We start from the raw sequence: 13,789 nt of genomic DNA on the forward strand, positions 1-13,789 counted from the left end.
TTTTGGTATAGATGAAATAACTCGAGAATTGTAACGCCTACGGGTTCCTATCTAAACAGTAATAGGAAGATAATATTATATGCTTTTTGTTAATAGTAGGAGTAAACATTCTTTGCATTAATTATTATTTACGTCTTTTTGTAAACGCAAATAGTAAAATTAATAAACGAAAATTCTTTAAATATGATAAAAATGAATTAACAATTAATATATATTTTTCACAGATATTATTCTTACCCATAATTATTTTCGACATTGTTTCTGAACGTAGATATCAAACGACAATGACAGTATAACTGACAGTGACAGATGTCAATGTGCAGTTATCACAAACGTCAAAACAAAGTCCACCGAGTATCGAAGCGCGAGCCGCGAACTCGACTTGCATACTAATATCTCCCCACCAGCCACCAGCTTTCACCATGGTACTTACAGGTTTGCTTAATTACGCGATGTTTACCGCGGAGCTCTGACGCGTCTAACATAACTGTACATTCGACAGGGCACAGCTATGTTCGCGCGAGTGACGTTCTATCCAACACTTTTATACAATGTTTTAATGGAAAAGGTGACCAGTAGACGATGGTACGATAGAATGGACGACACAGTGATCCTGGGGGCTCTACCGTTTCAGGGAATGACCAAACAGGTAGCCTATTTCGTACGCTAGGTTAACTTTGGAAACCTACTTTTGGACTACTACATTACTTAGTTTGTTCTCGCTGTTTTATTGACTCTAAATTAATTTGTACCTTAAATTAATGAACATGTATTGATGCCGCATCATTTTTGTGTCATAACATTGACTAAATAACTTAATTTTTAGTGGACTGAACTAAGAATCTTCAAGTATTATTTCTGTATAAAAAATTAATTTATTTTCAGTTAATAGAAGAAGAAAACATAAAAGGAGTTGTGTCAATGAATGAGACTTATGAACTGAAGATATTCTCCAATGATGCAGAGGTATGGATTCATTTTTAAATATTAATATGATTAGAAAAAAAAAGAAAGTTGATACACTATGTAAAAGTAAATAAGTCCCACCATGTAGTAAGTGAAACAATAAGTTAAATAAATGTAGACTTATAATAATAAAAAATATTGATTTCTGTTAGATGCATGCAACATTGAGTGCTCTATATGAAAACTATTAAACAAGAAGACTACCATAAATATTTTTTTATAATAAAAGTACAATAAATGACTAAGTATCTACTTATATCAGGTAGGTATTAGACAAATTTTCTGTAAGATGAGATCTTTTTGAAAATTAACCCTTGCTTTATTTAATCTTTACTTTTCTATTTGATCTTTATTCATCAGATTTTGTTGTTATGCTTATTTTTTTTTACTGATATATTCTATTAATTTTTTTGCTGATATATTCTCACATACATTAAATTTATAGCAAATAAAGAGTAAAGATGTAACTCAGAAACGACAGAACTGATATCGTTCAAATTGTTCACACCGTTTATGGATTTTCTTGCAACTTGAGGCATCATTTCGTTTTATATAAGATAAGCTAATTTTCCTGGTTTTTCTACAGTAATAATACTAGTAGGACTTCCCTCGCATGATATCCGGATAAAAAGAAGCCTTTCTGCTTATCCAGAGACCAGACCATTATTATGCTTATCTCTGTACCAAATTTCTTACAGATCGGATCAGCTGTTTTTGAATAGATTCATGGAACGGTAACAATATAGTTCAGGATACATCGCCCATTTTTGCAAGTGACTACTATCAAGCTGATTTTCCGTTTGTAGCTTTATTTTGATGAGACACCGAATAATTTCGTGTACGTAACTCTCGATTGTGGTAGCTAATAGAGATAAAAAGGATAAAATTTTTTGATTTGATGGTTCTCAAATATTTATTACGCAATTTGTAGGACAATATGTCTGTTGAATTATATAAACATTAACTAAGTGAAAACAAAAAAATCAGCTTGTTAGTAATCATTTATGATGACCTTGTTATCAATACACTTTGGAAAGGGGGACTCTTTGAACAAACCATAGATTTTGTAGGACAAATATTTTTTCGAATAATTTAGGTAATTATCTTGAGATTGAACAAAAAAAAATCATTCAGTTAGTAATAAATATTTGAGAACCATCAAATCAAAAATTTTTATCCTTGTTATCTCTGTTAGCTACCACAATCGAGACTTTCGTACACGAAATTATTATTATGTATCTCAGTTCCATAATACACGGGTACCATCATAAGGAAAGTACCCGGTCCTTTGGAAGGCTTACGTGGGGACACGGATCCAACACGCAGAGGCCCTTTCGAGAACTTTACTGTGTTGTGGGACACCAGCCGCAGCCTGCCCATGACTGCACTATAGAGATACAGCCCTGGGCAGTCCGCGGCCGATGTAGGACTATTGCAAGATAAGGAAACAAAATAAACTGGGCTATGGAATGGGATGTTAATGGACCGGAATTAAGGACTATGGAAGACTATGGCACCTGCCTTTCTACTAAGATATAGCAAAAAATTGTTGGCAGGTGGTGACTCGCCCTCTCACTGTATGGGCCCCCGAAATAAGTCGCTGCAATAGTGCGACAAGGGGGCAACATATTGTGAGCAGCTAAGGGTGGAAAGGCGTCCCTGGACTTTAAACTACGATCACGCGCTCCCTGAGGGTCCAGCATCACGTGCCCACTCGCCACTTACGCTTCGCATCCACCCTTCGAGCTAAAAGCTCTCGCGACTCCACTCTGGCCGGCCGGTTAAGGCAAGCCAGAGGTGGGGGTCCTGTCCTCGTCAGGCTTCACTCCGACCGGCCGGTGAAGGCAAGCCGGAGATGAAGACAGGGGCCTCCCCCGGGAGCGCTCGGTTCCCGCGGGGTCGCTACTCCCCGACACCCCGCCACAAGGTGTCCTGCGGGTTGACTGACTGCACGGGTGAAATATCTATTGTCACGTAGACCATAGATATTTCAACCGTGGGCGATGGGGTCGTCACATCCCTACGCCCTTATTATTATTATTATTATTTTTTATTTATTATTTATTAATATAAAACAAAATTTCACATTTCTTTCAAATAAAATTTGCGATGCGAAACCTTACGAGGTTTGTGGCAACGCTCACAGTCGCTCACAGAAGTAACTAGGTACATAAACCGGTTCCTTATCTATTACAGGGTGTTCATTACAAATTACAATGTTGTTTTATGTTTATTTTATTGTTTTAATTAATTCGTGAAAATATCTTTTGTATACTATTTTGTAGTTTTTAATATTAACATCCTTCTTGACTTTTTGTGGCATAGAATTAAGTATAGTGGGTAATAGGAAATTTGCCGTACGCTTCCCATAAAAATTGTGTACTTTAGGAATAATTAATTTATTATTAGTTATTTGTCTGGTAGCAAACTGATGCGAAATGGGATTTTGAAAGTTTATGTTATGAAATTGTTCTATGAGAAAAAACTTTTGAAACATTTGTCTTATTGGCAGTACATTACAATAGCTAAATAGTTCGAGAGGTTTATCTTTAAACTTGTTTTTAATATTAATAATTGGGCGTCTGATTGGGCGTCTCATCAAAATAAAGCTACAAACGGAAAATTAGCTTGATAGTAGTCACTTGCAAAAATGGGCGATGTATCCTGAACTAATATACCTACATCCTACAAACATTCTCGCTTATCATTTTGAAGTGAAACTTCTTTATCGGGGTTGGAAAAAAAAATTTAGTGTAACATTTTTTCGTTACGCGTGACATTTTTCCGTTACGTGCCATCTTTTTCGTATCCCTACCACGCGTGATTCGACGTATTTCTGTAAAGTTGCATATAGTATACTATTTTTTGAAAAATAAGGTCATAAAGAAGTTTCACTTCTTACGTGTGTGCACTAGTAAACGCACACATTTTTTTAAATTGGATAGTAGGATTATGTTAATTTATTTGGTAATGGTTCTGTAAAGCCACGTCGCCTCACGACTCCCACATCACGATAGAAACACGCGATGTTATTGCATTTCAAATTTTATAACCGCTGTTAATGTGTTGATAAGAAAAAATTGTAAAATAGTAATTTTTTTAAGCTATTGCATAGCTTCTATCGCGGGCCTTGAGCGCGGGGACCGAATCGAGAAATTCCGTAACGAAAAAACCTCACGCTCCCCACTCCGACGGGCACGGTGGTGTGGCTTGAAGGCATGCTATGCAATAGCTTTACCGCGGCTTTCCCCGAGTACCACACGTCTTTCTTTTTCAAAATTTTTGTAAAATTTATTCAATCAGATTCAAGTTATCATAAAATATGTTTGCAATTTTGTTGTATGTTGCAATGTCGCCTTAATAATTTAATTTACTCATGTTTTAAATCAAGTTAAAATCTATCTCAGTGCCAAATTTCATGTAGATCTGAAGTCGTTTTGCAGGAAAGAGTAACAAAAATTCATCACCACTTCATCACCCTCAAACTCTCGCGTTTACAGTACATCACTACATAGTATAAAACAAAGTCGCTTTCTCTGTCCCTATATCCTTATGTCCCTTTGTATGCTTAAATCTTTAAAACTACGCAACGGATTTTGATGCGGTTTTTTTTAAATAGATTGAGTGATTCAAGAGGAAGGTTTTAGTATATAATTTATTAGGTTTTAGACGTAAGCTAGTGTAGTACAAATGTAAAAAAACGGTTAAACGGTTTTATTGGCATACTAGCTGGCCCGGCGAACTTCGTACCGCCCAGTCAATGAATGTCGTGCTACCTTTCGGCTATTGGGCTTGGAACTAATTTAGGCTTGGATGAATGCAATACAATGATACAAAATAAATATAGATATATAACAGCATTTTATTTCGATGAATAACACATAATTATCTATAACTAGAATAAAATTATGATTATTATTTTTTTTATTCTATATATCTAATTATTGTTTTTTTTTTAATTCTAATTACCTATAATTAGAATAAAAAAAAAAACAATAAATAGATAATTAATTCATACACGTGTCAGAGAAAAATTATTGAATTAAACTACGTTTTGCAGCCTGGGATGCACTTGAATTAACTTTTCATTCTTTATCATCGTATTGCCTGTGATAGTCTCTACAGTAAATTTTCTAAAAGGGAAGATTGCTAATCGTTATACATTTTTTGATGGCATTATTGTCAAATTTAGGTACCTACTCCTATTTTTATAAAACTAGCAAACCGGGCGAACACCGTTTCGCCACCAGCCTTTTCTTTGTTATAAACCTCACGGAGCCCGAGACCTTTCCAATGAATGCAAAACCGTGGAAATCGGTTCGTGCATTCTGGAGTTGTTGCGTCAGGAAGGAAAACCCGACTTATTTTCATATAGTAGATAAACTACTTAAGTGACATGAACACCTATCTATATCATCATTCAAGAACATCTAAAATTATCCCAATTGTCATTCTAATAATCTATTGTAAAGTTCAACACGAGTTTTTGTATGTTAATTCTAATATTTTTCAAATTTGCATCAGTATAATGTCTTATCCTGGCTCCCATCTTGTGTTATGATGGTTACTAGAATAATCCTTGCATGATATTTGTGTCAATGATACTTAGTTATATTGTCTACTACGGCATTGCTTATATTCGAACTGTTTTGGTTTCATTTTTATGTTTTAAAAAACGGTTGTGCCGTTATATTGAAATTGAAAATATATGAAAAAAAACTTAAGCTTCAGCTTAAACGTGAAAGTCGGTGCTTAAGAAAAATATAAGAACATGTTGTGTTAAACAATAAAAAAACAATTTTTTAACTGACCGTTAGAAGACGAATTCTAAATCCGTAGCTAGCCCAAAAATACTATTATTTTTTTTTTAATGTACAGATTATTTATGTTTATAGAAATGGCGGGAACACGGCGTCGAATTTTTGCAGCTAGCAACAACTGATATATTTGAAGCTCCGGATCAAGAGAAATTATTTGAAGGTGTCCGTTTTATCAATAGGTAAGTTTGAAAGAGATGCTAATTTTTGAAGTGAAACTGTTACATCATAGAGTAAGGCGACGATTTTGTCAAATCTTGTCAAAGAAGTTTCACTTCTGACACGTGTGCTCGGTACACACGCTCTTTTTTTTGTTTAGTGTCCTTGTGTCCGATGCATTTCTCATCCGTTGAATTTTATAAGACCAATATTCCTTTTAATAACAGTAATAAAATATGTAATCCTACTATACATAATCAAAAATTAATGAATCCTGCTTCATGATCTAATTTATACTGTTCCTATTCCTTTACTTATTATTTACTAGGTTTCCGCCCGCGGCTTCGCCTGCGCAGTCAAAGAAAAACCCGCATAGTTCCCGTTCCCGTGGGCTTTCCGGGGTTGCGTCATTTTCCCGGGATAAAAAGTAGCCTATGTCCTTTCTCGGGTATAAAAATATCTCCATACCAAATTTCATTAAAATTGTTTCAGTAGTTTAGGCGTGATTGAGTAACAGACAGACAGACAGAGTTACTTTCGCATTTTTATTATGGATTATAGACTGGCTGGCCCGGCGAACTTCGTACCGCCCATTCAATGAATGTCGTGTTACCTTTCGCTATTGGACTTGGAACTAATGGCTTTGATGAATGGAATACAATGATACAAAATTATTAATAGATATATGTATAATTAATAGATATATAACAGCATTTTATTTCGATGAATAACACATACTTAGTTATAGGTTATTAGAATAAAAAAAAACAATAATTATATACTTAATTACATATATAATTAAGTATATAATATATTGTTTTACTCGCCCATTACAGAAAGATTTAAGTGTTAAAATCTATTCAAACCTATATTGACTGAATGTCTGCTCATTATATCAGTTAATAAGGTTATTGACTAAGGGTGCCGGTCAATATCCTTATTAACTGATTTTATCAGATAAAACCACTCAAAAAGGATATTAACCGACGCCCTTAGTCAATAACATTAATAACCGTCAATAAGGATATTGACTGGTTCAGGGTTTGACTGTAGCATATATATAGATATAGATATGGAGTTTCTTGTCGGTTCTTCTCCATCGATACTGTTTTCTGAATCGGTGGTAAATGTTAAACGTATGTAATAACGATTCAAAGGTGCTTCTAGAAGAAGTCTAATTGAATAAATAAATGTTTAAATTATATAGTTTGCTAACAATAACAACACATTGCAGATTCCTCCCTCTAAACAGTAAACTGCAAGGCTTAGAGGATAAAGGGCGGCAACCGAACTGTGGCACAGTGTATGTTCACTGCAAAGCGGGTAGGACGAGAAGTGCCACACTCGTGGGATGTTACCTTATGATGGTGAGTGTTGCTATAACTGATAACACATTATATAAAATACTAGCTGCTCCCCGCGGTTTCACCCCCGTGACTCCTCTCCCGTTGGACGTAGCGTGATAATATATAGCCTATAGCCTTCCTCGATAAATGAGCTATCTAACACCGAAATAATTTTTCAAATCGGACCAGTAGTTCCCGAGATTAGCGCGTTCAAACAAATAAACAAACTCTTCAGCTTTATATTATTAGTATAGATTTTTTATGCTATAAGGAGGCAAACGAGCAGACGCATTGCCTGGTGGTAAGCGATAGCGACGACCATGAGGTTATGGGTGTTGCCTACCAGACATAATATGTTTATTATTGTATTCACAAAAAGACTTAGACATTTGCAAGAAAAAATAACGGATTTGTGTCTGCTTGTTAATGATTGGTACAAATGTTCTGTTTTAGTTTTTATTTGGAACAGCTAGGTATTTTTTTTTTTTATTTATCTATAGTAGTATATACCTACTGAAACACAAGGTTTCGCGATTATGTGTACCTACCTGTTGAAACTATAGGAAATCAAAAATCGACCATAAAATCAGCCTATTAAGTGATGATGTGATGCTTAATTAAATTTCAGCGAAACGGCTGGACACCAAAAGAGGCGGTTGAGTACATGAGATCGAGACGGCCACACATACTTCTACACACTAAGCAGTGGCAGGCGCTAGACATCTTCCATAGAAACCATTGCTCTAAATCCTGCTAGTTAGCGAAATATAGATTAAATAACCATAGATAATAGATATACTTCGTGAATGTGAAAAAATTGAGAAAAAAAAATTAACAAAAAATGTTCACCATCTCTGACAAAGTTACATGAGTAATTTTTTATGTTTTTTTTTTTTAAACTTTAAAATATGATGAGGTATTTAAATGAAAATTAACAATATTTTATTTATTGTTATTTATTTAATGTAAAAAAATACAATGCGTATTTTTTTTAGACGTATTATGTGCATTAAACACGGGTCAGCATTAAAAACGTTGTTTTTATGTAAATCATGCAGTTTTCATTTTTACTAAGTAGGAACCTATTGAAGGTTATAAAATTGTCTTTTTGACACACAAAATACAAAGATAATAAATTTTTATATAGATTTTTTATTAGGTTACTGTAGTAATACTATTGCAATAAACTTGCATTTATTTACCACAAATACCTATATTTAAAATATAATTTCGTCTAATAATTATATTTTTATAGCCCAACAGTTGACGTAGGTAGAATAAATAATTTTTATATCATAAAACGTGAGTCGTTAAATTGAATATTATGCTTGCTATTGACATGTAAATAAATGTTATTTTACACATTTTTAGTTTTTTATTTAATAATATGCCCTTTTTCCTAATTGACCAAATCCTAATGAAGGCAAGATATGGCTCTGATGTGGACTATCTTCGATGCGAAATAAACTACACTCAACACTCTACAAAGGTTTTAATACGAATCGTAGTTAAATTAATCGTAGCTTTTTCTGCAAAAAATCCGGTAACCGTCACCCGTTCCCCGTTACGGAGAAACAATTACTTTCCAGAATGTTTTCCTTTTTAAGATATTAGAGACACCATTGATTGATATAACGGCATATTTTTTGAATCAATGGATTTGGATTCGATTTGGCTAGAAATATTTTTATTGATGGGTATGGTTACCACTTATGTACTAAAAATATAATGTCTAGTCTTGCTTATACTTCGTCATATTATTCAATTTTACTTATGTTTAGTAGAGCCAATTTAATAGGCAACATTCTAGTCTATCAATTTTATCTTCGAAGAGACCTGCTCTTCGATTAAGTGTATTCGATACGGACTTGAAGCGATGTTGAATTTTGTTGAACTGTCAAATGTTGCCTATTAAAATGGCTCTACTATTATATTTAATTAAGGGACAAAAAAAAATACATTCAACTATTAACATATTTATTACGCTATCAATAAATTAAAACAAGATACATACGGCATGCTTAGTCCAATTTAAAAATGAATAATACCAAAAAATACTGTCACACAGTCAATTTTCATCATTTTATGACAAACGAAATCCGTTCTATTAATTTTGCGTTAAGTACTGTAATTTTACAGACAGTTTAGATCACAATTAGGCGAAAACAAATCTCAAAACATTCATTGAACTAATAATTTTACACTTCAGACGTTGGTCAATTTCAAAGACAATTTTTATAGTCAACACAAAAGAACTAAAAATGTATCGTTGGGATATAAATGAACTACACATTTGTACTATATTTAAATACAAGATGACTGCAATAAAACTCAAAAAGTTACTTATTCACAGTCAAAATGTGACAGCTGCAGCACCAGGGGGTTATTGCCATGTTGTCTTAAAGCAGTATTATTTCGAGTGTAAGAAAGAGATGGCGCTATCAACCTATATAACGCTGTCATTGTTCCACACTGGAAGCAATACTGCTTTAAGACATCGTTACATGGGCACAACACAAAGTTGCCATTGTAGAAAATCAACCAACATCCAAATTATGGTTTTACGCACTCTGCTTAGCTTTAACCGCCCAGAATTGTTTGACCGCGTTGACGAGACCAACATCATTGCTGATGAGGTAGAAAAGACCTCCGAGGGTCGCGATGGAGATAATATAAACTAGAGCTATCGCAATTTTGGGGATAAGTGGTCCGAACATGGATGCGCGCACGTAGTCAACGGCGATTGCCTCCAGACCCCTGGAATTACAAATATATAATAAGAAATATGCTTAAAAGTAGACCATCCAGCCCAATGAAAACAAAGTATAATTTGTAACATATACTCTGTCCATTATATTATCTGCTTTTTGACAGCTTCACGCCTATGAAGGATTGTATTGTCTATGTTAAAATGTCATACAAATAATTATTGTACCTTATGGACATGCCCCGCCCACTTAGTGATTTCTACACAGAATTATTCAATGATGGGTCGATAGATTATAATAATCGACTCTGTAAAATGTATCCGATACAGAAAAACTCTTCTATTATGTTATATAATTTAAACATAAAGACAACCAAATTGTAAGATCGAATCCAATAAAAAATAAAATATTAGTTTAGTTTAGTTTTAACATAAAATGCATACATATGTGGTCTTATAATTACATATCTTATTAGTATGTTTACGTTGTAATTATTATTTACGTATCTGATTCGATTCATGATAATATTTTGAATTTATAATTGAAATAGTATCACAATCGATAATCTTTTGTACATCACTTCTGGTATCACCCGTCGAGCTGTCAAAAAGCAATTCTTATAGTGGACATACTATAGCTACATTTTATACTAAAAAAGTAATAAACATAAACATAGTTAAATATACATGACACTGAGATCCAATATGTCCAAAATGTAAACACGGTAGTTAGTATAGTATTAGTAGTACAGCATATTGGAATAAAACATACTACCTCCGTCGTAATGGTCCGTGTAAACTACGCAAACTAGTACCAAGTTCTATGATAAAGACTACTTTTATAAATAATACAATAGGAGTAACATATTAAAATATACTCATTTTGTTTATGTACACTTTCTGACTCTATCATGATATTTTCCTAAGATTTTTTATCTCTTACACTACATTATATAAGGTTATACGCTACTTATTTTCTTCTGCTGTTCATTATTTATAATAATATTGAATATATTACACAATTTCAACTACAATTTTGCAATCAAACGAACCGCAGGCTTTCGCATATTGCGCCAAATACGCCAAAAAGCCCTGCACAAGCCGATATCATTGAAGATCAAGTAGAAAAGACCGCCCAATTGCAGAACGGTCAGGAAGTAGACAACACCCATCGCTACTTTGGGTATCATGGGACCAAATAGCAAGACTCGTACGTACTCTACCACCATGGCTTCGAGACCCCTGGGTTAGGATTACAATGATTTATTAACTCAGGCCCCAGAATCACAGACACAATAGAAAATCTATTGTGTCGTGGACCGATCGGGCCGCTCAGGGCTCAATGGGTTAAAAGTAAAAAGATGTAGGTTATTAGCACTCCAAGGTAGCAAATCGCTCAAAATGTGGCAAAAAAAAACAACAGAAGTAAAATGGGGCCAATTATTTTTAGTTATTTTTTTTTCCCCCTTATATTTAAATCATGACAACTTACTTTGACACCTAAATAAATCGTGTGTGGGTTCGTATGCGTTGGTAACCTATGTACACATTTTTACTTGTAATACCTTTCCGGAAAACAGGATGAGAACAAAAAATAGGATAAGAAAATGTTAGGAGTATAGTTTCCATATTCAATGTGATATAGTTAATTTTAAACATTTCATTGCATTTATGGTAATTTTTTTCATACAACATATTATAGAGAACTGATCAAAAACATTAACCATTTCAAAAGTTTATGTAGTTTTCTTACCTTTTTTTTAATAATGTTGATTTTATCATATACAAGTATTGTATAATATTGATATGCCGTTGTAAATATGTAGCATAATTTTTGAATACAACATTTGTAAAATACTTTTAATGATTAAATAAATAAAATAAACTCACCAAAAGCTATGGGCCGTTATAAGAATAGCCAGTACGGAGTCGAAAATCTTATTGGGCATCATTAGGCATATGGGGATGAGGGGCACCAGTGCTGCAGACGTCACCTTCTCAATCACCCACATTTTGGAGTGGTCGTGAGCTTTCTCCTCTGAAAGGCGGGCAGGTGTCGTCTTAAATTGTCTTACCTGTAATAATAATGGTGGTTTTAATTTAACATCACTACATAGTTTAAAGCTAAGTTGCTGCCCCGCATCTGTTCTAATGTCTGAATGTATGTATGCTTAGATCTTTAAAACTACACAACAGATTTTGACGCAGCTTTTTTTAATAGATAGAGTGATTCGAGAGGAAGGTTTGAATATATAAGTGCTGATTTACACAGGGTCAGTAGACAATGTCAGTCGCAGCGCCAATTTCGGCGCCGCGAATGACTTTAACTGTTTACATTGACTTCAAGCCTCTGTACTGACTTCAAATCTGTTTACACAGGGTTTTTTTTCAGCACTGATTTGCCTCGAATTTGTAGTCAGTTACTGACCCTGTGTTAATCAGCACTTATTTATTAGTTTTTACACAATGCGGTTGATACCACCTGCTGAAAGCAAGTATATAATATTATGATACATTACATATTAAAATATACACAATCTTTTCATATCTATCAATCTCATCATTTCTCAGTTTTTCAACTTTTTTGTAAACCTTTGTTGCAATATGACCAATCCTATAAAATAAAATTTTAACTTTCCTCTTTATTTATTAATTAAATTATTTTATCAACAAATATGAGTGACTCAATAATCAATAGTCACTAATGGTCAATAGTCATTATGATAATATAATAATTGATATTTAATAAATGTTTTTAGTTTTCATTAAATGTAATAAAACATTTAAAAATGCTATAAAAGCCACTTCTACTTGCTCTTAAGATTTTCTTTTAATATTATAGGAGAAAATAAACTAAAACTTCAGAACACTTACAGCATTTAAAATGCTACCATCAGGTTTAAGCAGTGAATTCTGCAGTGCCAATACACTAGGCGTCATCCCTTGTGTTACGGCTGGCTTCAGGGCTTGTTGCGTGGATAGCCTCATAATGTGCTGCGAAAACATTCGACTGCTGCATGCTGAAATAGATAAAATAAAACTAATTGTGAATTGAGAAATTAAAAATGCAACTATTGTATACATTTATTTTTATTTCTGTATTATTATTTATAAACATTCAAAGCATCATCTAAAATAATTTAGTTGAAATAATTATTTAGTTTTTATGGTTTAACTAGGTTATACTTAACCAGCTATATAGGTCTTTATTTGTAACTAGCGGTCCGCCCCGGCTTCGCCCATGGTACCTACATGTTTAAACTATCCTATCTCTCAAGTTGGATCGAACTGCACATGGTGTGCGAATTTTATTATAATCGGTTGTGGTTTAGGAGTCCATTGAGGACAAACATTGTGACACAAGATTTATATATATTATGATTATAAAATATCCGATACTAAGACAGAAATGGGTTATATGGCTATTTTCTTTCCCTTATCAATATGAATGAACAAATAATAGTACCTATAAATGAAAGTAACCTATTGATCCAGAACAATAACAATTATTATGTAATATTAAAAATGCATAACTGCAACTTTTCCACTCACCTGGCGCACGAAGAAATACTGATAATGCCATTATGAGGTTATCGGATATTGCAACCTATAAATTAGACTTAAATAATATTATAACAAAAAGGTGCTGTAAAATGGAAATTCGATGATTCGAAATTCACAAAAATCGAGTCGTAACACGAAAACAGTTCGGCAAGATTGTCAAATGCCAAATGCCAATGCCATTGCCGGATGCCCAATTGCCAAAGTGGAGTGACAATTGACATACAATGACA

At 33.6% G+C, this 13,789-nt stretch overlaps 2 protein-coding genes across 2 annotated transcripts; one reads left to right on the forward strand and one right to left on the reverse strand.

Moving 5' to 3' along the window:
• Positions 1–311: 311 nt before the first annotated feature.
• Positions 312–8,610, forward strand: LOC123699861 (phosphatidylglycerophosphatase and protein-tyrosine phosphatase 1). The gene is made up of 6 exons (XM_045646903.1): positions 312–425; positions 503–649; positions 886–966; positions 5,862–5,965; positions 7,177–7,309; positions 7,917–8,610. Exons 1-6 carry the CDS (start codon positions 423–425, stop codon positions 8,043–8,045), a joined length of 597 nt encoding a protein of 198 aa, XP_045502859.1. The 5' UTR covers positions 312–422; the 3' UTR covers positions 8,046–8,610.
• A 638-nt stretch (positions 8,611–9,248) lies between these two features.
• LOC123699658 (succinate dehydrogenase [ubiquinone] cytochrome b small subunit, mitochondrial) lies at positions 9,249–13,704 on the reverse strand. Its single transcript, XM_045646661.1, has 4 exons — positions 13,548–13,704; positions 12,870–13,015; positions 11,886–12,070; positions 9,249–10,045 (listed from the first exon to the last, which is right to left on the reverse strand). The coding sequence occupies exons 1-4, from the start codon at positions 13,576–13,578 to the stop codon at positions 9,850–9,852; spliced, it is 558 nt and encodes a 185-aa protein (XP_045502617.1). The 5' UTR covers positions 13,579–13,704; the 3' UTR covers positions 9,249–9,849.
• Positions 13,705–13,789: the final 85 nt, after the last annotated feature.

Source organism: Colias croceus, chromosome 18 (genome assembly GCF_905220415.1).
Source record: "Colias croceus chromosome 18, ilColCroc2.1".
Taxonomy (NCBI): Eukaryota; Metazoa; Arthropoda; class Insecta; order Lepidoptera; family Pieridae; genus Colias; species Colias croceus.